The sequence below is a fragment of the Eschrichtius robustus genome, chromosome 10 (genome assembly GCF_028021215.1).
Source record: "Eschrichtius robustus isolate mEscRob2 chromosome 10, mEscRob2.pri, whole genome shotgun sequence".
Classification (NCBI taxonomy): domain Eukaryota; kingdom Metazoa; phylum Chordata; class Mammalia; order Artiodactyla; family Eschrichtiidae; genus Eschrichtius; species Eschrichtius robustus.
This window is the reverse complement of record NC_090833.1, coordinates 80,739,639-80,762,629: the sequence shown is the minus strand read 5'-3', so window position 1 is coordinate 80,762,629 and position 22,991 is coordinate 80,739,639. Positions and strand designations below refer to the sequence as shown.

The window sequence follows — 22,991 nt, the reverse complement described above, 5'->3', positions numbered from 1 at the left end:
GCTGGAGTCCCCAGATCTGGGATGGTGCCTTTGAGGCACAATGCTAAGGCAGGCTTCCACTGAGGTCCTGGGGGCTCTATAATTAGGCTGATTAACTCTCCTGGTTTTCCCACAACTGAGAGGGGTCCTGGGATGTGGATTTTCAGTTTTAAAACCACTGTGGGGCCACTGTGGGCTAACAGGGGTAAGTTGATCATCTTACCCGTAACGAAAGGGCTGGGCTTGGATCATTGCCTTCAGGACCAACCTGCAGGCCAACGTCCTCCTCACACTCCCAGGCTAGAGACTGACAGAGTGACGTGCTGATTGGGAAGGTGAGCAGAATAACAGCCAGCTGGCAGCAGCTCTTTCCAGACACTTAGGAGGGGGGACTATAATATCAGGTGGCAACAAAGCAGGGACACTGCAGCCCTCAGAACCTAGTGGGAACAGGTGCCTTCTGGCGTGGCCAGTCTTACACAACTAGGGAGACTGGGAAATGCCCAGGTGAGGATGGCAGGCAGGCCAGGTGGCTTCCAAGGAAGTCTGGGCAGGGCCCAGCTCACTCTGCCTGCTGGGAGCAAGTTTCTATTCTGGTTCCTGAAACTTCATTCCTGCCAGGAATGGCCTCTCCTCTACTCACCTGCTCGGTGACCCACATTGACCTGCATTCCTAGGCTCAGCAGCCCTTACCTTTCACCCTCTCCAATTGTGTCCCCACTTGTTATATGACCATGGCTCTTTGTCAATCTCTTTGATTGTAAAGATCTGAAATTCACTCGTGCAATACCAGGAAGGTTCCAATAGAAGGAGAATGGATCCTGAGGCACAGAATCCATGGGCAGGAGGGACAAATGGGGCAAGAAGCCTCGGGAACTTGGGCAGTAATCACTCTTCACTTCTGGGCCCACTTCTCTTTGTGGTCTGTGTAAAGCTGGAAGACATTGCAGGAGATGGTCCAGCTGCTCAAAATAAATTTGTTTCCTGGCCAAATGAAGTCAATCCAAGGCACTAAGAGAACTTCCAAATGAGATTGCTCAATCCCTGTCAGAGATTTTGGAGGATGAGTGCAGTAGGGAGAAGTCTGGAACATTGGTCACGTGCAGATGATCTTCCAGTTTTGAAAAAGGAGGGGTGGTAGTTGGTTTCTTTCTGTTACTTCAAACAGACTTAAGGGGAAAAAGGGAAAGGGGATTTGCCAGTTCACAAAACCGATCAGTCCAGGGAGAGTCTGATATGGCCATAGCAGGGCACACCCCCCTGCCTCCTTTTTGGCTTCTTAGGCAGGCTCTTTCTGCATGCTAGCTGTAGGGGGCTGAATAGTGTACCCCCCAAATTCATGTCTACCCAAAACCTCAGAATAGATTTTATTTGGAAAGAGGGTCTTTGCAGATGTAATTAGTTAAGGCAAGATTAAGGTGGACCCTATTTACAGTGATTTGTGCCCTAATAAGAAGAGGACGCATCAACAGAAGAAAAAGATGCACACAGAGAAGGCCCTATGAAGACAGAGGCAGATTGGAGTGACGCAGCTAGAAGCCAAGGAATGCCAAGGCTGCTGGGAGCCACTGAAGATAAAAGAGGCAAGGAAGGACTTATTCCCTAGAGCTTTCAGAAGGAGCATGGCCCTGCTGACATCTTGTGTTTGGACTTCTAGCTTTTAGAACTGTGAGAGTAAATTTCTGTTGTTTTAAGCCAACAAGCGTGTGGCAGTTTGTTACAGGAGTCCTAGAAAACTAATACAATACCCTCGGCAACTCCAGGCTGGCCACCCTAGAGTAAAGGAAGAGCCTTTTCTCTCAACACGTACAGAAATTTGGGGGCGGAGGGGATCTTTGCTTCCTGAACGTTATCACTATGGCCAAAGGGAAACAGTGCTCTCATTGGCCAGATATGAGTCCCACATCCATTCAGGGGACCGTGGTGAGGTTAGACTATCCCAACCACATGGGGAAGAGTGGACATCTTTTACCAGAATGAGGAGTGAATACAGGGAAGACAAAATTAACACCTGTCCATTACAGGGAGAAAAAGTTGATTCTGCAGACTATGCTCTTATCCAACAATAGATTTTTTAAAATATAAAGGAAGTACAGGGACTTCCCTGGTGGTCCAGTGGGTAAGAATCCGCCTGCCAGTGCAGGGGACACGGGTTCGATCCCTGGTCCAGGAAGATCCCACATGCCGGGGAGCAACTAAGCCTGTGCGCCACAACTACTGAGCATGCGCTCTAGAGCCCCTGAGCCACGACTACTGAGCCCGCGTGCCACAACTACTGAAGCCTGTGCACCTGGAGCAACAAGAGCAACAAGCTCCTCAACAAGAGAAGCCACCACAATGAGAAGCCCGCGCACCGCAATGAAGAGTAGCCCCTGCTCGCCGCAACTAGAGAAAGCCCGCGCGCGGCAACGAAGACGCAATGCAGCGAAAAATAAATAAATTAAATAAATAAATAAAATAAATAAATTTAAAAAAATAATAAAGGAAGGAGAGATTTCTCAGAACAATTCAGGGCAAGGACAATCAAATTTCTTTTTTGACAGGTCCCTGAACTGACAGATCACATAACTGCATTTGATAGCCTGTCTGTTAGTAAACTGGGTCTTCAGTAAGGCTTTTAACAATCTCTGCCATGATATCCTTGTGTGGATAAAATGGGAAATATGGGTTAGATGACAGTATGATTAAGAGGAAAAGTAACCTGCTAAACGACTGGAGTGAACCTATGTCATTGCATTTGTCCACTCAGCATGCAAACCCGTATCTTATTTTGCAAGAATTTTCTAATTATAACAATTTAGTACTGGAGCGCTGTAGTGCCCTAGGTCCCATCATGGAAGCAGAAAGGGGAAGATTTTCCTTTTCACTTCCTTGCAGCCAGGGCTCAATCATGTGAATTGGGCTCAGCCACTCCCACCAAGGACTTTTTTTTTTTTTTTTTTAAGCAAATTGTTTTTTAAAGTTTTTTTTTTAAAATTAATTAATTAATTATTTTTTGGCTGTGTTGGGTCTTCGTTTCTGTTCGTGGGCTTTCTCTAGTTGTGGCAAGCGGGGGCCACTCTTCATCGCGGTGCGCGGGCCTCTCACTATCGCTGCCTCTCTTGTTGCGGAGCACAGGCTCCAGACGCGCAGGCTCAGCAGTTGTGGCTCACGGGCCCAGTTGCTCCGCGGCACGTGGGATCTTCCCAGACCAGGGCTCGAACCCGTGTCCCCTGCATTAGCAGGCAGATTCTCAACCACTGCGCCACCAGGGAAGCCCCCACCAAGGACTTTTAATTTTTAGGAGGTGAATTTAAGGGGCAGATGTAGGGTAGGAAGTATTCATGGCAACAGCAGGAGCAGCTTGGCCAGTCCTGAAGTGGTGATGTTGAGTGTTCCCTGGCAGTGGTGGCTGTGGCAGAGCAGTGGTGTCATTAACTGTTTATGCAGTCAAAAACCTTGATTGGTACAAGGACTGTTTTCAAAAGGATTCAAGTTTCCACTGTTCCAGGATTCAGCCCTGTCTTTAACATGAACATCAAAAAGTGAAAGTTGTGTTAGAAGGCGTTGGTGAAAGTACAGTATTTGGGACTATAGAGGTGAGTGATGGTCCTGTTCTCTTCTGTTGCTGAGACCCCAGCTGGAATGTTGAATTCAGTCCTGGGCACTGCTCTTTTATGGAGGAAAGACAGGCTAGAGCCTGGTCAAAGAAGAATGATCAAGACAGGGAAGGAACTCAACCATGAAGCATGAAGAACAGTAGAAATGATAGGTATTAGTCAGCCTAGAGAGGAATTGTCTTTAGGTTGGGAGAAGGCATATGTCTGATCTTTTTAAATAAGTTAAAGACCATCAAGGGACTTCCCTGGTGGCACAGTGGTTAGGAATCTGCCTGCCAATGCAGGGGACACGGGTTCAATCCCTGGTCCAGGAAGATCCCACATGCTGTGAAGCAACTAAGCCCGTGTGCCACAACTACTGAGCCTGCGCTCTAGAGCCCATGAGCCACAACTACTGAGTCCGTATGCCACAACTACTGAAGCCCGCACGCCTAGAGCCCACGCACCACAACGAAGACTAGCCCCTGCTCCCCGCAACAAGAGAAAGCCCGCATGCAGCAACGAAGACCCAACGAAGAAAAAAATAAAATAAAAATAAAGACCATCAAGTGAAAGAGGATTCAGTTTATTCTCTGTGGCTCCATGTAACATAGCTAGCATCACTGCTACTAGCGAGTTTCAGCTTAATATGAGAAGGGTTTAATTTTGGGGTCCATGATATCCACAACAGAGCAGGCTGCCTCATAATATAGTGAGTTCACTGTCGCTGGAGGTGTGCACACAAAACTGGATGAACTCTCAGAGAGTATATTGTGTTGGGAGATCCTACTGTGTGTGGGTGAAGGGAGAGTTGGTGTCCTTCCAACTTCTCTCCAATTCTTAAATCTGATCAAGTCCATAGGACAGGTTGGGAAGGGCAGGAAACTGGAGGTGGGGAGACCAGAGGAATTGCAAATTGTGAGTTGTTAAAAAAAAAAAAAAAAAAAAGGAATGGCAGATTGCATTGTTCTGAATTCTTCACCACTCCCTGTAGCCAATCCCTTTGCCGTGTGACTTTGAAGTCCCTCCCACTAGAGATAGAATACACTTTCTTGTCCTGCTAATGTTGGGTTGGCCAAGTGATTTGCTTTGGCTCACGGAGGGTGAGTAGAAGTGACCATTCCAAGCATAGTCTCTGAGAGGCGTTGGATTTTTTTGCTCACCCATCTTGTGCTTTTGCCATTACCATGTGAAAAACATGCCCTTGGTAAGTATCACAGAACAGAGACACATGGAGTAGACTCACCTAGGCAACTTACAGACCTAAAGCCTTAAGCAGAGCTGCCCCAGCTAACACATGGACACATGAGAGAGAAATAAATGCTTTATTGTTGTACAGCACTTAGATTTGGTGGTTATTTGCTATGTAGCATCATTATGGCAATAAGACAGATCGGATATTCCAACAGACTTTCAGATACAGTATTGAAGGCAGTTCTCAGGCTTCTGCTGGCCTTTCTAGGATCTGAGGAAGTAGCACTTAGGGGAAGGAACTCATCCCAACAGACTGTGGGTATATCCTGTCCTGGGTATAGATGTTGCTGGGAATGGATGGCCAAGGTCACTTTGTGGGGCACAGACCCAGTGCTGGAGGCACTTTGTGGGTTTGGGGTAAAGAGTGAGAGGAGGAAGCCAACCTCACTTCAGGTCATGGGAAGAAGTCCAGCTGGACACTCAAAAGAAAGTGTGGATGGGAGTACCATCCTGAGAAACAGTTTGTGTTGTGATGGGTTAAAGATGACCACAAATTCTTTACCACATCTCTCATCAAGAGGTGAAGTCTATTTCCCCTCCTCTTGAATCTGGGCTGGCTCTGTGACTTGTTCTGACCAATAGAATGTGGCGTATGTGTCACTGAATAACTTCCAAGACTTGACCTTAACAGATCTTCCACTCCCTCCTATGCATTTGGAATATGCCTTCTTAGAGTCTAGCTGCCATGCTGTTAGGAAGCCCAAGCAGTCATGTGGAGAGGCCCACATGGAGGAAAACTGAGACCTTTGGCTAAGGGTTCCAGCTAAACACCCAGACAGCAACCAGCACTAACTTTTAGCCATGTGAATAAGGCCATTTATACCTTCCAGACATTCTATTACCCCAGCCAACACTATATGAAGCAGAAAAACACCTAGTTTTTCTAAGAAACCCCAATCAGGGTTTTTGACTGCAAAAACAGCTTACTCAAAGTAAACTAAAACCTAGAGAAAAGATTAATTCTAGGACACTCCCAGTAAAGTTTGGATAAAGTCAAGAATGTGACTGTGGCTCTTTACGATCTCATAGATTTCAAGCAGTGTCTTATAGACTTCTCAGCTAGACAAAAGTGCTTCCCATAGTACCCCGACTCACAGCCGAAAGAAGGGAGGAACTTATCTTAAGGTTTGGGGATATAGTTTTTGTCTAATGGAGTGAAACTCAGTAAGGTTCATGGGAAATGCACAATATTTTTGTTTGTTTATTTTCTTCCCCTCCATGAGAATTGTACCAGCGTAAGTACCACTAGCTTGGACTAAAATAGGCAAAGACAGTTCAAAATGAAATGAGGACACTGGGCACTTAGCAAAGCAGCCTGAACAAATTACTCTGCTGCAAACAAGGGAAAGGAGGAATGACCCAGTGGATGGAGCCAAGAGCCCAGAGGGTGAAGAGCCACAGAGAATCACATTCCCTGCTCCTGGAGCAGGGGGAATTGGTGACATTTGCGCTATTGGATCTCAGATTTCCTAAAGACCTAAGGACCGCTATGTGCCTTTTATTACCCCTTTTTAAGTGGGAGTTTCTATTATGATTTTCCTGTCTCTGTCTTCCCATTGTATGTTGGATCTGTACGGGAAAAGATAACTTACAGGAAAGTTGCAAGCTTAGTACAAATACTTTTTTGGACTCTTTGAGAGTAAATTTCTGACATGATGCCACATTACCCAAAACCTTACGTGCATATTTCCAACATAACCACAATCATCAAAATAAAGAAATTAACATTATATATTACTATCATCTTTTTTGTGTGTGTGATGGCCCAACAGGGCAAATACTTTTATTTTTTTAATTTTTTACTAATTTTTATTGGAGTATCGTTGTTTTACAATGTTGTGTTAGTTTCTAATGTACAGCAAAGTGAATCAGCTATACGTATACATATATTCCCTCTTTTTTGGGTTCCCTTCCCGATTAGGTCACCACAGAACACTGAGTAGAGTTCTCTGAGCTATACAGTAGTTTCTGATTAATTATCTATTTTACATATAGTATCAATAGTGTATATACGTCAATCCCAATCTCCCAATTCATCCCATCCACCCGCTTCCCCCCTTGGTGTCCATTCATTTGTTCTCTACATCTGTGTCTCTATTTCTGTTTTGCAAATAAGATCATTTATACCATTTTTCTAGATTCCACATATATGCATTAACACATGATATTTGTTTTTCTCTTTCTTTTTTTTTAAATTTTTTTATTTATTATTTATTTATTATTTTTATTTTTGGCTGTGTTGGGTCTTCGTTTCTGTGTGAGGGCTTTCTCCAGTTGCGGCGAATGGGGGCCACTCTTCATCGCGGTGCGCGGGCCTCTCACTATCGCGGCCTCTCGTTGTGGAGCAGAGGCTCCAGATGCTCAGGCTCAGTAGTTGTGGCTCACGGGCCCAGTTGCTCCGCAGCACGTGGGATCTTCCCAGACCAGGGCTCGAACCCGTGTCCCCTGCATTGGCAGGCAGATTCTCAACCACTGCGCCACCAGGGAAGCCCTTTCTTTTTTTTATATGTAACTCTTTTTTTATTCTTTCATTTTTAAATGGCAGTGAATTGCTTTTTTTTTTCTGTTCCTTTTATAATTTTTTTTAATTGGGATATAGTTGTTTTACAATGTTGTGTTAGTTTCTACTGTACAGCGAAGTGGAGTTCCCTGTGCTATACAGCAGGTTCTTATTAGTTATCTGTTTTACACATATTAGTGTATCTATGTCAATCCCAATCTCCCAATTCATCCCACCCCTAACCCCCAACCCTCCGCTTTCCCCCCTTGGTGTCCATACATTTGTTCTCTACATCTGTGTCTCTATTTCTGCCTTGAAAACCGGTTCATCTGTACCATTTTTCTAGATTCCACATTGTTTTTCTCTTTCTGACTTACTTCATTCTGTATGACAGTCTCTAGGTCCATCCACGTCTCGACGAATGACCCAATTTCATTCCTTTTTATGGCTGAATAATATTCCATTGTATATATGTGCCACATCTTCTTTATCCATTCCTCTGTTGATGGGCATTTAGGTTGCTTCCATGTCCTGGCTATTGTAAATAGTGCTGCAATGAACATTAGGGTACACGTGTCTTTTTGAATTATGGTTTTGTCTGTGTATATGCCCAGAAGTGGTATTGCTGGATCATATGGTAATTCTAGTTTTAGTTTTTTAAGGAAGCTCCACACTGTTCTCCATAGTGGCTGTATCAATTTTTCATTGCCACCAACAGTGCAAGAGGGTTCCCTTTTCTCCACACCCTCTCCAGCATTTATTGTTTGTAGGTTTTATAATTTTTATTTATTTTTTAAATTAATTAATTAATTTATTTTTGGCTGTGTTGGGTCTTCGTTTCTGTGCGAGGGCTTTCTCCAGTTGCGGTGAGCGGGGGCCACTCTTCATTGCGGTGCGCGGGCCTCTTACTGTCGCGGCGGCCTCTCCCGTTCCGGAGCACAGGCTCCAGACGTGCAGGCTCAGTAGTTGTGGCTCACGGGCTTAGTTGCTCCGCGGCATGTGGGATCTTCCCAGATCAGGGCTTGAACCAGTGTCCCCTGCATCGGCAGGCAGATTCTTAACCACTGCGCCACCAGGGAAGCTCTGTAGGTTTTTTGATAATGGCCATTCTGATGGGTGTGAGGTGATACCTCATTGTAGTTTTGATTTGCATTTCTCTAATAATTAGTGATGTTGAGCATCTCTTCATATGTTTGTTGGCCATCTGTATGTCTTCTTTGGAGAAATGTCTGTTTAGGTCTTTGGCCCATTTTTTGAGTGGGTTGTTTGTTTTTTTGATATTGAGCTACATGAGCTATTTGTGTATTTTGGAGATTAATCCCTTGTCCATTGCTTCATTTGCAAATATTTTCTCCCATTTTGAGGGTTGTCTTTTCATCTTGTTTATGGTTTCCTTTGCTGTGCAAAAGCTTTTAAGTTTAATTAGATCCCATTTGTTAATTTTTGTTTTTATTTTCATTACTCTAGGAGGTGGGTCAAAAAAGATCCTGCTGCGATTTATGTCAAAGAGTGTTTTGCCTATGTTTTCCTCTAAGAGTTTTATAGTGTCTGGCCTCACACTCAGGTCTTTAATCCACTTTGAGTTTATTTTTGTGTGTGGTGTTAGGGAGTGTTCTAATTTCATTCTTTTACATGTAGCTGTCTGGTTTTCCCAGCACCACTTATTGAAGAGGCTGTATTTTCTCCATTGTATATTTTTGCCTCATCTGTCACAGATTAGGTGACCATATGTGCGTGGGTTTACTATCATCTTACCTTTAGGCCCCAGTCAAGTTTCACTGGTTATTCCCCAAATATTCTTTATGGCAGAAGGATCCACTTCAGAATCACGGTGATGCATTTGGCATTCACTTCTCTTTAGTCTCCTTTAATGGGGAACAGTTCCTCCGTCTTTCCTTGACTATCATGATCTTGACATTTTTTAGGATTTCAGGATAGTTATTTTGTAGAATGTTTAATAATTTGGATTCCTCTAATGTTTCCCATTGAAATCACAAGTGTTTTGTGGGGGAGGTACTTTGAAGTTATGTAAATATCTCATTACTCATTAAAGTGTCATTATCCTAATTAACTTAAAAGCTTCACAGCAAAGGAAACCATAAACAAAACGAAAAGACAACCCTCAGAATGGGAGAAAATATTTGCAAATGAAGCGACCAACAAGGGATTAATATCCAAAATACAAAAGCAGCTCATGCAGCTCTATGTCAAAAAACCAGACAACCCAACCAAAAAATGGGCAGATCTAAATAGACATTTCTCCAAAGAAGACATACGGATGGCCAAAAAGCACATGAAAAGATGCTCAACATCACTAATTATTAGAGAAATTCAATGAGGTATCACCACACACCCATCAGAATGGCCATTATCAAAAAACTTACAAACAATAAATGCTGGAGAGGGTGTGGAGAAAAGGGAACCCTCTTCCACTGTTGGCGGCAATGAAAATTGATACAGCCACTATGGAGAACAGTATGGAGTTTCCTTAAAAAACTAAAAATAGAATTACCATATGATCCCGCAATCCCACTCATGGGCATATACCCAGAGAAAACCATAATCGAAAAAGATACATGTACCCCAATATTCATTGCAGCACTGTTTACAATAGCCAAGACATGGAAGCAACCTAAATGTCCATCAACAGAGGGATGGATAAAGAAGATGTAGTACATACATACAATGGAGTATTACTCAGCCATAAAAAAGAATGAAATAATGCCATTTGCAGCAACATGGATGGACCTAGAGATTATCATACTAAGTGAAGTCAGACAGAGAAAGACAAATACCATATGATATCACTCACATGTAGAATCTAATTTAAAAATGATACAGATGAACTTATTCACAAAACAGAAACAGAGTTACAGATATTGAAAACAAACTTACGATTAGCAAAAGGGAAATGTGGGTGGGGGGAGGAATAAATCAGGAGTTTGGGATGAATGTACATACACTACTATATGTAAGATAGATAACCAACAAGGACCTACTGTATAGCACAGGGAACTGTATTCAGTATGCTGTGATAGGGACTTCCCTAGTGGCACAGTGGTTAGGAATCCACCTGCCAATGCAGAGGACACGGGTTCAATCCCTGGTCTGGGAGGATCCCACATGCCGCGGAGCAACTAAACCCGTGCGCCACAACTACTGAGCCTGTGCTCTGGAGCCCGCAAGCCACAACTACTGAGACTGCACCACAACTACTGAAGCCCGCGTGCCTAGAGCCCATGCTCTGCAACAAGAGAAGCCACTGCAATGAGACACCTGCACACCGCAGTGAAGAGTAGCTCCTGCTCACTGCAACTAGAGAAAGCTTGTGCACAGCAACAAAGACCCAATGCAGCCAAAAGTAAATTAATTTAAAAAATTTAATGTTCTGTGATAACCTATATGAGAAAAGAATACAAAATAGAAAGAATATATGTATATGTATAACTGAATCACTTTCCTGTATACCTGAAACACAACCTTGTAAATCAATTATACTCCAATAAAATAAAGTAAAAAAAGTTTCTTTATATCAGTATGAACTCATGGTTTCCTATTTTGTTCAAGTGGTTGTAAACTGTTCCTATAAATATTTATCTTCATGCTCAAATTGTTGCAGATTTGGCCAATGGGAGCCTTTTCAAACTGATTTCTGTGTTCTTTTGACATATTGTCGTCATTCTTTGAGCTCTTTCTTACTTTCTGGCACAAGATTTTCCAGGCTTATCTTGTAATATCCCTGAGATCAGCCTTTTCTCCTGGAATATCTAGTTTCTTTTATTCGAAAATGGTATTTAGAAACCAAGATTTGGGTATAGATGTGCTCATTGCTATTGGGAAGTTTCTGCCCTCAGGACTTCTCCCAGATATTCCCTCATATTTACATATAAACACACACACATCTATATTTATTTCATTATCTACCTATATATTGAAAACTATGAATTCACAGCAATTTCTCCATTCCAGTAAAGTGTCAGAGTTCATTTTAGTTTTCTATTTGTCCATATTTGTAACTCCCTTCTTGGACAGTCAGAAACTTGGGTGACTCTCATTATGTATATATATAGTTACTTTTAATCAGTCTCCCTGTATTTAACAATCTCCTCATCCCACTTGGGCTCCAACACGCTGCACTGGGCTGCCCTACTTCACAGAAACCCCTAATACCCTAATGCTCTATGGATGCCCTCTTTACTCTGCTTGGGCCTGAGCTGGGCTGCCCTCCCCTCCTTGTTCAGTTGAGCTTTGACACACTATCCATGCCTATGACATTTGGACTCCTACCTTGTTTCATCCTTACCTAGTGGCCTTTGGACTGAATTAGGAAGAGGAAGAAGGTAATTTGTTTTATAGTTCATACGTCACTGAACCTGAGGAACCATATCTGGACCTAATTTTGATGATATGATTTCGAGGAATTGAAATTTATGGCCACTGGGCAAACTATGGTGGATTAAAAAGGATGGCTGCCAATTCTTTACCCCTCCTCTCATCAAGTGGCAGAGTCTATTTCTACTCCCCTTGAATCTGGGCTGCCCCGTAATTTAACTAAAATGCCCACAGAACTGATGCTTAAGGCTAGGCCCTAAGGGATGTGCATTTTCTTACCTTGTTCTTGAAATGGTCATTGTAGGAACACACCCTCCAGTTTGTGAGGAAACCCAAGTAGCCATGTGAGAGGCCCTTGTGGAGAAATCCATGTGGAGAAGAACCAAGGCTCCTGAAACATGACCCATTCTAATCCAGCCCCCAGCCAGTGTCAGCTGCCAGCCATGTGAGTGACGCCATTTTGGAACTTCCAACTGTGCCAGTGCCCCAGCTGATACCACGTGAAGCAGAACTGCCAGTCAACCCACAATATTCTAAGAAAGAAATGGCTCATTTTAAGATACTAAGCTTTGGGGTGGTGTGTTACACAGAAATAAATAACTGTCTACCATGTGCCAGGCACTATTATATGCCCTTCTGATCTACTAGGGTGAAACAAATGTAAACTGACAGGTGCAATGAGGGTACTATGAGAGGGCAGAGAAAATGCCACTAACCAGCTGAAGGCAGCCTGCAGGGAGGAGCAGACAGCGGGGTGATTCTGGGCAGATCAGCATTGGATGGGCAAAACTACCAAACCCACGCAGATCCTAGCTTTTGTCCAGTCAGCACTGCTACTTCTTCCTCCAGGTATCTCCCCATGGTATTAATTTTTCACCTGACAAAGCCGAGAGTGAAAAGAGCTGGAGAAGGTTATCTTGGGCCTGTCTCTGTCTGTAACTCCAGTTCAGGTTTAGACAGCTGGACAATGTTGTCCAGAGAGTTTCTGACTTTCTGGGCCTTTGTGAAGCAAGAAATTTACCAATTCTAGGCACCTCTGGGTGGGGGGCTGTTGAGGCTGTGTCAGGCCTCAGTGGACTCTGCATGTTCCCAAGAGATAGTTAGCAAGTACTGTTCCTTTTCCTGCTTTCTGGCCACAGCGAGGGTCTTGGGGTAGGTCTGTGACCCCTAACCTCCCCTCAAGTCTGTCTCCTGGTCATTATCTGGACACATGGAAGATACACCTCCATTTTCCCCTCCTCACATTTTTCAGATAGGGGACTATTCTGACCCATCCTCACTTATTAGCCAGGCATTTTTCTCTAGGCATAGACTGTTGGGGCCAGCTTCACCCTCACCAGTTCCCTGGTGAACGACTCTTGAATTTGTGTTCTAACTACAATAGTTCTTCCCCCTCCCCTTCCCACATTATCAAGATGATCATAAGCATTCATTAACAGGTATTTTAACAAATATCTATTCAGTGCCAACTATGTGTCAGGTTCATTTCTAGGAGCTGAGGATATAGTAGTGAACAAGAGAGAAAGTTCTTGCACTCATGCAGCTGATCTTCTAATGAGGGAGACAGACAACAAACAATAAATTAAATGTATAATTCTGGGTAGTGATACCTACTCTGAAAAAAATCAAGCAGGTTAAGCAGCTTTGGGTGGGGGACTATTCTACATAGGGTAGTCTGAGAAGACCTCTCTCATAAGGTGACATTTGAGAGATCTGAATGAAGTATGGGGCTAAGTATTTCGTAAGTGTTTCAGGCTAAGTGAACAGCAAGTACGAAGGTCCTGAGGTAGGAAGTAACTGGGCAAGTTCAAGGAATAGCAGCAGTTAGGTCAGTGTGGCTAAAGTACATAGAGCATGGTAGAGGGTGATAGGAGAAGAGGAAGGGGAATAGAGATAGAAACCAGATTAGACAGGGCTTCTACAAATTTGGGGTTCGTTCTAAATAAAATGGCATGAACTGATTTACGCTTACAAAGATCTCCCTAGCTGCTGTTTGGAGAATAGACTGGGGAGGGGGCATGATGGAGGTAGAAGCAGGGTGACCAAGTAGGAGGCTACCTTATAACCCAGGTCAACATGATGGTGGCTTGGTCCAGGACAGTTACAGCAGAGTTAGCAAGTGGTTAATTTTGATAATTTGAAGGTAGCACTGACAAGACTTGCTGAGGGATTGGAAATGGCATTTAAGAATAAGAAAAGCACATTGAGGACACCTTTTAGGTTCGAGGCTTGGGGGAAATGGATGAACAACAGTGCCATTCTCTGAGGTAAGTAAGAATGGGAGTGGAGTGTAGGGAGTAGGTGCTGAGTTTGAGATGCCAGTAAGAGAGGCAGTGGAATATGAGTTGGTTGGTCAGGGCTGGAGATGGAAAATTTTGCAGTCATCAGCATACAGATATTACTGAATATAAATCACACTCTTTTCTGTGTAGACGGAAAAGAGCATCATGGACTATGGCCTGGGGCCTTCAACAACCAGGGAAGAGAGAAGCCCAGAAAAGAGACAGAGGAGTGGCCAGTGAAATGAGGAAGATCAGAAAAGCCTAATGTCCAGGAAGCCAAGTGAAGAAAGTAGATTCTGTGTGATCACAACCACATGTCAACTCCTGAGCCTCAGTTTTCTCATCCGTGAAATGGTGAGAGTAACAACTGCCCACTTCATGGTGTTGTTAGGATTGAGGCAATGTATGTAAAGCAGTTACACTTGTGTCTGACTGGTATATAGGAAACTCTCAGTCTATGGTAGCATTGTTATTATTTCCTCCACTTCAGAGTAGGCTGCCACAGCCCTCAGCTTCCCCATCCACATAAGTGACAGCACCTCCATGAGTCCTTCTCAGAAATGAGGTGTCCCTGCTCACTCAGGCAACCAGATGGGCCTGAGGAGTGGCCTCTGGGTCAAATTTGAACCAAGGGACTTCAGTGCCTAAACCTCTCACCCACACAGCTTCCAGCCCTTACTAGCAAATCAACAAGTGGTAAATAAAGGTTTTAGAGCCAGAATTCTGCCTCTGCCTCTCACCAGCTGTGGGATCCTAAGCAAGCTTCTTAACCTTCCTGAGCCTTGAATTCTATCTGTAAAATGGGAACAATTCCTACTTCATGACATTGTGTCCAGGCCCGCGCAGACTGTAAATAAAGCCTGCTGATCTCCTGCATGGCGGCGCGGGAGTCACTGGGGCTCTTTGACACCCTCCCACGCAGTGCATGGTGTGGGATGCGCTAGAAGAAGCACCCACGCATCCCCCACAACCGAGCTGGGCGGGTCCCTGGGATCCCCTAACCTGGGCTGTAGGACAGTGAGCTCAGAGAGGCGGAGACTCGTCCACTTTCTTTTCCGCAGGGCGCCGGGTGAGCCGCGCCTAGTTGCTGGGCCCCCACCTCGGTAGAGGGGCCTAGCTCGGCCAAGGGAGGGGGTTCCGAACGTGCCAGAGACTCCCTCTTCCGCTGTCCTACCTCCTGCTGGGCGTCGAAGCCGTTTCCTGGGCAACCCTTCTCCGCCCCTCTTCCTGACCCTCCCCCCAGGTCTACCGCGGTCCACCGTCAGGAAAGCCGCCGCGGCCCCCGACCCCTCAAGACCACGACTAGTTTGCTCTGTTCTCTTCCCTCCTCTCTGACGCGGCGCTGCAGGCCCAGGCGCATAACCCAGTCCTTCAGCACCGCAGGAAGTGGCGGCGCTTCTCGGGGGCAGCTCGGAGGAAGAGAAGGAGGAGGGGGAAGCGCGGCTTAGTAGGGACCGAAGCCCCACGGGGCAGGCTGCGGAGGAGGGCGGCGTGAGGGCCCGAAAGCTCGGTTCCAAGGCTGCGGGCTGCCAACTGCCGCCCCGAACGGCTCCGCCCCGGCGGCCCACCCTCCACAGGCCCCGCCCCGCATCTCGGCCCCGCCCCACGCGGCCCCGCCCCCAGCTCCTGTCCCGTAAACGCGGCTCCAGCCGGCGGCCCTGTCCCCGCCCCGCTGGCGGCCTCGGCCCCGCCCCCGTCCGCGCCAGCTCCTCGGCCGCACTTTGCTTGCTGGGCTGCTGAGCCGGCCCGAGTCTGAATTCCGCCGCCTGCCCGCCGGCGCCGCTCCCTCGCCTCCTCCCCCGATCCCTCCCCCAATTGCAGTGGTCTGGCAGTGTCTGGCCGGCGGCCCGCGGGCGGGCCGCCCTGCCCGCGGTAGCCCACCCCCCCCCTTAAAGCGGCGGCGGGAAGATGAGGTTTCGGGAGCCGCTCCTGGGCGGCAGCGCCGCGATGCCGGGCGCGTCCCTGCAGCGGGCCTGCCGCCTGCTCGTGGCTGTCTGCGCGCTGCATCTTGGAGTCACCCTCGTCTACTACCTGGTCGGCCGCGACCTGAGCCGCCTGCCTCAGCTGGTCGGGGTGCCCACACCGCTGCAGGGCAGCTCTAACGGCGCCGCCGCCATCGGGCAGCCCTCCGGGGAGCTCCGGCCCCGAGGGGCCGCACCGCCGCCGCCTTTGCGCACCTCTTCCAAGCCGCGCTTGGGTGGCGCCTCCAACCCAGACGCGGACTCTCGCCCCGGCCCCGGCCCCGGGAGCAACTTGACTTCGGCCCCAGTGCCCCCCGCCACAGCACTTTCGCTGCCCGCATGCCCTGAGGAGTCCCCGCTGCTCGGTAAGGTACCATGCACGTTCGCCCATGCCCTCTTCCTCGACAGCCAGTCTCCCTATTCCGGATCAGAGCCCCTAATCCCAAACAGGTTCCGGGCTGGATGGGGGTGAGAGGTTGGGAGGTGAGTCCCTTCGGATTCATGCTGGAGGCTGGGTCGGGGACGGTTTAAGTAAGCCGTAGCCACTACCACCCACCCACCCCCGATCCCAGAACCGGAGAAGGCCTTGGAGACTTCCCTGCTCTGGCCCAAGCCTCAAGAAGTTTTGGGAGTTTGAGTCTGCTTAGAACTCGGAGCAGCCTTCTCTCTGCTAACTCTGGTAGGGACTACGAGGCAGCTCAGAGTAACCCGCTCTCTCTAGTTTGGAACGCTGATGATGAGGCCTCCAGGAGGGAAGGGAGCAGACCTCCCAGGTCACATCTCCTGTCTTCACATAGAGCCACTGCCTCCTGAGTGTGGGTTAACTCTTTTCCTAAGCTTTTGGGCAAGTAACTTGTCCCTAAACCTCTGGTTTTTCATCTGTTAAATGGGAATAAGTGGTACCTGTTTCCGGGGGGTGTTTTGGAAGATTAGACCAAACAGTGTAAACAAGCGTTTACAAGAATGAGGGTAAGCCCTCAGTAAATTGTCACTATTGTGTTCAGTTCCTCCTCTGCGGAGATCCGTGCCCTGGGGCCCTCCTACCCTGCTTCCTGCCCTTGTAGCTTCCCAAAAGCAGGGCCCTCCCAGGGGCCGAGGGTATTTGTACCAGTATAATGTGTGTACCCTGGGGGCTGGAGGGCTAAAATATAATCAGCACCAAGTTGTCCCTTCCTGGTAGCAGCAGCCTGGAGTCTCAGGTATCTTGCCCAGATGATCTGAACCGGGACTCCAGCCTCTGTTTCAGCACAAGCAGAGAGCTTGGGTCGGTGGGTTTGCATTCCTTATGTCACGAGGAGGCTGAGCCCATGCCCACCGGGACCTCCCCTTGACCTGTAATCCACAGGCAGTCAGGCACAAGGCAGCCACAGGTTGCTCCCAAGATTACCAGACAGGTGGCTGCTCAGTTTCAATGCCAGGGTGTAGAGAATGTCGTTCTGAGTGAGGGACCCTGGCAGGAGGGCAGGCATCCTGCCAGTAGGAACTCTGTCACTTTTTCACAGAGCCCAGACAGAGCAGGCCTCCTACACACTCTTGCTCAATTTCTCCAATAATTACTTCAATATTTTCATATCAAGTTTGGGAGGATGCTCCTGGAGTTGGTCAGACATGAACTGTGGTAATAAAGGGGACTTTTTTTTTTTTTAAGCAGAAACTTGAACTCTTTTGGACTTGATGGTTAGTCTGGGAAGCAGACTGGTCCTGTAAAATGAAATGGAATCTTTGCCATGCTGCTAAGTGTCTGACCTCAGGCATGTTACAGAGTTCCTCAGAGTCTCTTTCTCTTGTGTAAAACGGGGTTGTCCATGCTTAACTCACAGAGTTATTTTTAGGACTAAATGAGATTGTGTATGTTAAGTACATGGCAAATAGGACCTGGGACTTGAAGTTTCATTTTCTCAGACTCTGGAGATGGCTGTGAACAGCAGAGAAGGAGGAAGAGGGCTGGTGAGTTCTCAGACCACAGAGAGGCCAGATTTTGATCTTTTGTTTTTAATTGTTGCCTGGATATTATGTAGAAGGAAAGAGAAATTAATTAGCAAATTAAAGGAAAGTACCCCAAAGTTCATTAGATTGGTGTTTGAGGTGTAGGATCTTCTCAATGAATCATGAGAGGCCGTGGTGGCCCACCTTGGTGTTGCCCAGTGATTGGGTGACGAGTTACTGCTGTTTCTACGTTGACTCTGAACTGGCGGCACGAACAGACTTCATGAGAGATACAGTTTTGGAGGGCGAGGGGAGAGGCCCTGGGCTTTCTGTCGCTTGTCTGCCTTTGTGTGACATGCATGGGACCATGACGTTTCGGCTGCTGCGGAGGTAGCCCCGGAAGGTGAGGGTGGAGTGTTTTTCTTCACCTTTATTGAGCCCTTGGGTTTGAGGGTTGGGTGCTCTCAAAGTGGAGGCTCCTGGTTAGGAGAGAGGCTTGAGAAAGCTGAAAGTCTCCTGGAGAGTGTGTGGGCTGGGGGAGTCAAGCCCATCTGTTCAGCTGGGCAGGTGTCAGCCAAAGCCATTGCGTGGTGGTTTCGAGGTTGGTGGGAGAAAGCATCCGTGGGGTTTAAAGCTGTGGCCTTTTCACTACTTGCAGTTCCTTTCCACAACTGGGCTCTACTTTCTGGTGTCCAAGGGTCTGTGCCAGATGCTGTGATCCCTCCGGGCTGGTAGGTGGTGGGTAACGGGCATGCCCTTCCCTGCAGGAGCCAGGCACCAGACTGGGCTGCTGACGGGTCACTGTTGGATCTGTCCTGGGTTGTTAGAGCCTCAGGATAGACTTCAGATAGACTTGGGTTTGAATTCTGCCTGTGTCTACACTGTGCGTTAGGGCAGGTTGCAGTGTTTGGAGCCATAGTAGGCTCTGCCCCGGGACACCTGCTGGGCTGATGTGAGGCTTTCAGGAGTGAGGGCTGCAGGGGAAAGGTGGGTCTTTCCTGAGGAGTCCTGCAAGTTCCCCAGGGAGTTCTCCCGGGGAGTCCAGGCCTGTAGGCGCTGTCGTCTTGGCCCTTGGGCTGTGCAGCATCTCACTGACCATGGCAGTGGGGCTCCCTTTTCTGGCAGCCTGGGTGTTTGCCGGAGATGTAGTCAGCCTGGGAGGAGCAGCGGCCTTGCGTTGAGTTACTTTTCCCAGAATGAATGTTTATCTCTGCTTAGATTTGGCGGCAGCTCCACGTGACTTGACTAGCACTGGCGCTGCCCGCCCAGAGAGGGGCTGACTGGGGGCGGGGCGGGGGCAGTACCTCAGGTAGGACTGGTTAGGGGAGGCTGGGCTGACCTGGGCAGTTGGTGCAGTCTATGGGTGGGAGGCGGGCGGTGGTGAGTATAGGACTGCCTAAACCCGGGGCCCCTCTTGCCCAGCTATGCTTTGAAGAGAGCCTCTTCCTTTGTTCAGAAAAGGACTCTGATCTAGAGGTGGGCGCCAGAGAGTCATGGGCACCTGGGCCAGCAAACAGCCACAGGTAGCCAGGGCCCTGGGAGAGCACTTATCCGTGAGCCGTTTTCCCCAGGTCTCATGGGGGGTGTCAGCCGAGCCTCTGCCGTGGTTTGTACCCTTGACAAGACAGAGCACTTGCTGGGTGTCTGCCGGGCTCTCGGCTGTCAGGTGTTTCTCCACCAGCACACTGTTCCCGCTTCTCCCCCTCCCCCCACATGCACACATGTGGACACAAGCACGCTGCCTGGGACATAGTGTACTTCGAGGACATCTGTCTTGGCCTCCTCTCCGGAAGGGGCTCTCTCTCTTCTTTGGGATGAGTCTTAGAGCCTCATCACCTTCTGGCTTGCGGTGGAGCCTCATCCTGGGGGTTGGGGAGGCACCGGGAGCCTCCCCTGTGTCCAGATCTTTAAGCTTTGGGAGGTTAGGTAACTAGTCTTTTAAACCAGTTTTGTCCTGTTGCTTTTCCTGGGGAAAATAATTTCTTGACCTACACACAGACATGCCTTCTTGTCTAACAATCTGAGGTGGAGAAATACCCTCCATGACTATTTGGCTCACTTTTTTCCACTCAGCCTGATGGTCGCAGAAGTGTCTCCTGCCTGTTGTAATTCGTCCCAGACTCTGAGCCAGCACCGGGGCCTCCACCTGATGAACCAGGTGCAAGTTCCTTGGGTTACAGGTTGCAAGAGCCACACGTGAGATTGGACTCAAACTGCAGCATCTTGGAACCACAGCATCCCAGGATGGGTCTCTGCAGTTCCCTGGCCCCCATCCTACATTGTGCTAGAGGGGAAGGGTCTTGCCTCAGGCCATACAGCCAGGCAGTAGCCAGCTGGGGCTGGAAAAACCAGGTATCCTGCTTCCCAGTCTAATGCTTTTCCTTAAAGTTATTGCCCGGTAGACACTTAGTGCAGAGGCTCAGGGCGGCCTAATGTGGCATTGAGTTTGGGAAGATCCCTGCTAGGTGTGTCTGTGGGTCCATCTGAGAGGTCTGATAAGGTGACAGCTTTCCTGGATTCAACAATATGCCTGTCCTAGGCTGGGCGCTAGAGCTACAGAGAGGGAGATGACAAAATGCCTTCTCTTTTGGAACTCACGGTTTAGGCAGAGGAGGCATAATTAAACCATGCCGATTTCATTTAGGGAAGCCAGAGTGTGTGCGTGTATGTTTAGTCTCTGCCTCCCTAGCCATCCCCTTTCCTGCCTTTCTTCCTTCTTTCTTTCCCATATTCAGAAACCCAGAGTTGGTATTAAAGTTCTCCAGTCCCGGTTTTATCTGATTGTGTGAAAATGTTCCTCTAATTTCTGAAGCCTTGCATTAGGTTTGTGGGTAATCTTTAACTTGCTGCTTTATAATGACTATAATGATACATCAGCAGCCATATGGTTGGGTATTACGGTCTTTGGATAGCAGCAGAGTAGGGATTTCCAGGCTGGGGAAAGACTAATTTATGGTTTGGGAAAGACGGGACAGTTAAGGCCCAGGCAGTCCCAGCCCTTCCGTGGATTCCACCCTGGGGACCTTCCAGACTTTGGGGGCAGGGCCAGGAGGCTCATACCCTTTGGGCTCAGCTGGGCTCTGGATGTGTGTGAAAGGGGCCCAGGCATCCTGTGGTCAAGTCAAACCTGGTGATTTCTTCACTGACCGTTTACCCAGTGCCTCCTATGCCTTATTCCCTGCTCAGTGTTCCTTGCCTGTACTTGATAAGAAGCAGAGACTGAAATTCTGCTTGAATCCATGTCCACCTGGAAATTCCAGTTATTCTTATCTGATTAAGCAGCAGTCCAGTTGTTTTAGGACAGATAGTCAGTCCTCCCTCGCGGCTAACTCCCTTGAGGGCCTCCGCCGTGGCCATTTTACCTTTGCCTCTGGTACTGCCCATGTGGTCCAGGTGATGAGGTCACTGTAAGCCAGACCCTGACTCCTGGGGAGTTAACAAGGCATGAGATTGGATTCGGTGATCTCCACAGGGTCCCTCCTGTCCCTTAACTTGGCGAGGGATCCTGAGAGCCAGACTGTGGCTGTGATTGCAAAAGCCTCAGTTGTGAGGCCCTCTGTGTTTACCTGGGCCTACGCAGGTCGCCGGCTTGGGGGAGAGATCTTGGATCCTTTTCTAAAGGTCAGAGACCTCCCGGTTGGAAGGTTGCGGTGGCTTGTGGGGTAGGGGACAGGGTCTGGCGGGGAGCTGGTTCTGGGAGAACGTGGCCTAAAGGGATTCGTCCTTAGGAGGCAGAAGGGCTGAGTCACACGCTCAGTGTTTCAGGTTCTACTTTTCAGCCTGGCTCAGCCCGCCCCTTCCTTGCACAAATGAAGGCCAGGGGCTGTATTATTGGCTGTTGCTGAATTCTTTGGCAGTGATTTTAATGTCTGGTCTGCGTGTGTAGTGTAGCTGCTTCTCTTTCCCCCTGCCGCCTCTCCAAGCCCCTCACAAAGCCCTGAGAGAGAGGAGGAGGATTTGTCTCCCTGGGATGCCGGAGGCCAGGGTTGTGGGCCTTTGCTTTTGCCTGTTTTTTTTTGAGGAACGGGTAATCTCTTCCTCCTTTTTGTAAAAAGTAACGCAGGCTCATTGAAAACCATTTGAGAAGTTAAAAGAGGTTGAAAAGCACATCTATATTCCTATCACCTAGAGGACGCATGTTGGCAAATTTCCTGCTAGTCTTTTTTCTTGTACATGTTTCAGAATTTAGTTGATATCTTTATAGATGGGTAGATAGATTGGTATAGATAGATATAGATATAGATAGCCTGGTGTCCAGGATTTTTCCCTTAAGATTCTGTCACAGGCTTGGTCCTACACCTTTAAAAACATCAAAGGGTATAACTATTATTATTCAACTGTTGCCGAACACACATACAGATAGTTTTTGTTTTTTTCTTAGTGGTCCAGTGAGGCTCATGCCTAAAGCTTTAGGTACTTTTTGGATTGTTTCCATAGTAGAGTTTTTTAAAAAGGAAGAAAAGGGGATGAATGCTTTTTGAGAAGGGCTTGGTTTTTAAACCAGTCTTACTAAAGGATAGACTCATTGAAAATTTCAGGTTTGCTTAGTGGTGGCAGATGAACATCATTTATTGCTGAAAAAAAGATGTGTCTAGGATTCTGATTAAAAACTAGGTGCAGGAAGCGCTTGGGGCAGGGACAGAGGGCCAGGCTGCAGGACAGACTGTGCAGCGGGGGTGATGCCCTAGGAGTCAGCTTTCTCAGGAATTGCTCCGTTTGTCTCCTTAGCAGCCAAGTCCCTGGGCCGGGCTTACGTGCACCGTGGCCCTGGGGCCATGGTGCTGGGTGAGCACCGGTGCTAACCCAGTGCTGGTGACGTGACTGAGATGTGACCGTGTCCACAGGAGGTGTGGGAACAAGCTAGCAAACCAGGTTCTGAAACATACAGCACAGTTCTCCTACCTCCAGAGGGTCCTGAGATCTGGAGAAGGGCCAGGAGGTGAGAACCTGTAGGTTTCTGGGAATTCCTTTCAGGAGAAGCCTCAGAGACCAGCAGAGCTGGCACTCAGGCTCTTCGCAAGGCGCCTGTTTTGAAGTTATGCCACTTTGAATGTCCTCACTGGAGCTAAATTCTCCTCTTCTGAGGGGCACTTTGGATTTGGGACTCTGCCGAGGGTCACTGGCCCAGAGCCCGGGGGTCAAGGGGGAGGCTGCACTGCGGGAAGCGGCAGGGTTATGT

The 22,991-nt window shown here is 47.9% G+C and overlaps 1 protein-coding gene across 1 annotated transcript in view; it reads left to right on the top strand.

The window, feature by feature from the left end:
• The first annotated feature begins 15,641 nt into the window (after nucleotides 1-15,641).
• Nucleotides 15,642-22,991, top strand: part of B4GALT1 (beta-1,4-galactosyltransferase 1) — a 49,803-nt gene continuing 42,453 nt past the window's right edge. The window contains exon 1 of the mRNA XM_068551976.1: nucleotides 15,642-16,251. Coding sequence (XP_068408077.1) covers nucleotides 15,834-16,251 — 418 coding nt within the window. The 5' untranslated portion in view covers nucleotides 15,642-15,833. The remainder of the gene's footprint in view (nucleotides 16,252-22,991) is intronic.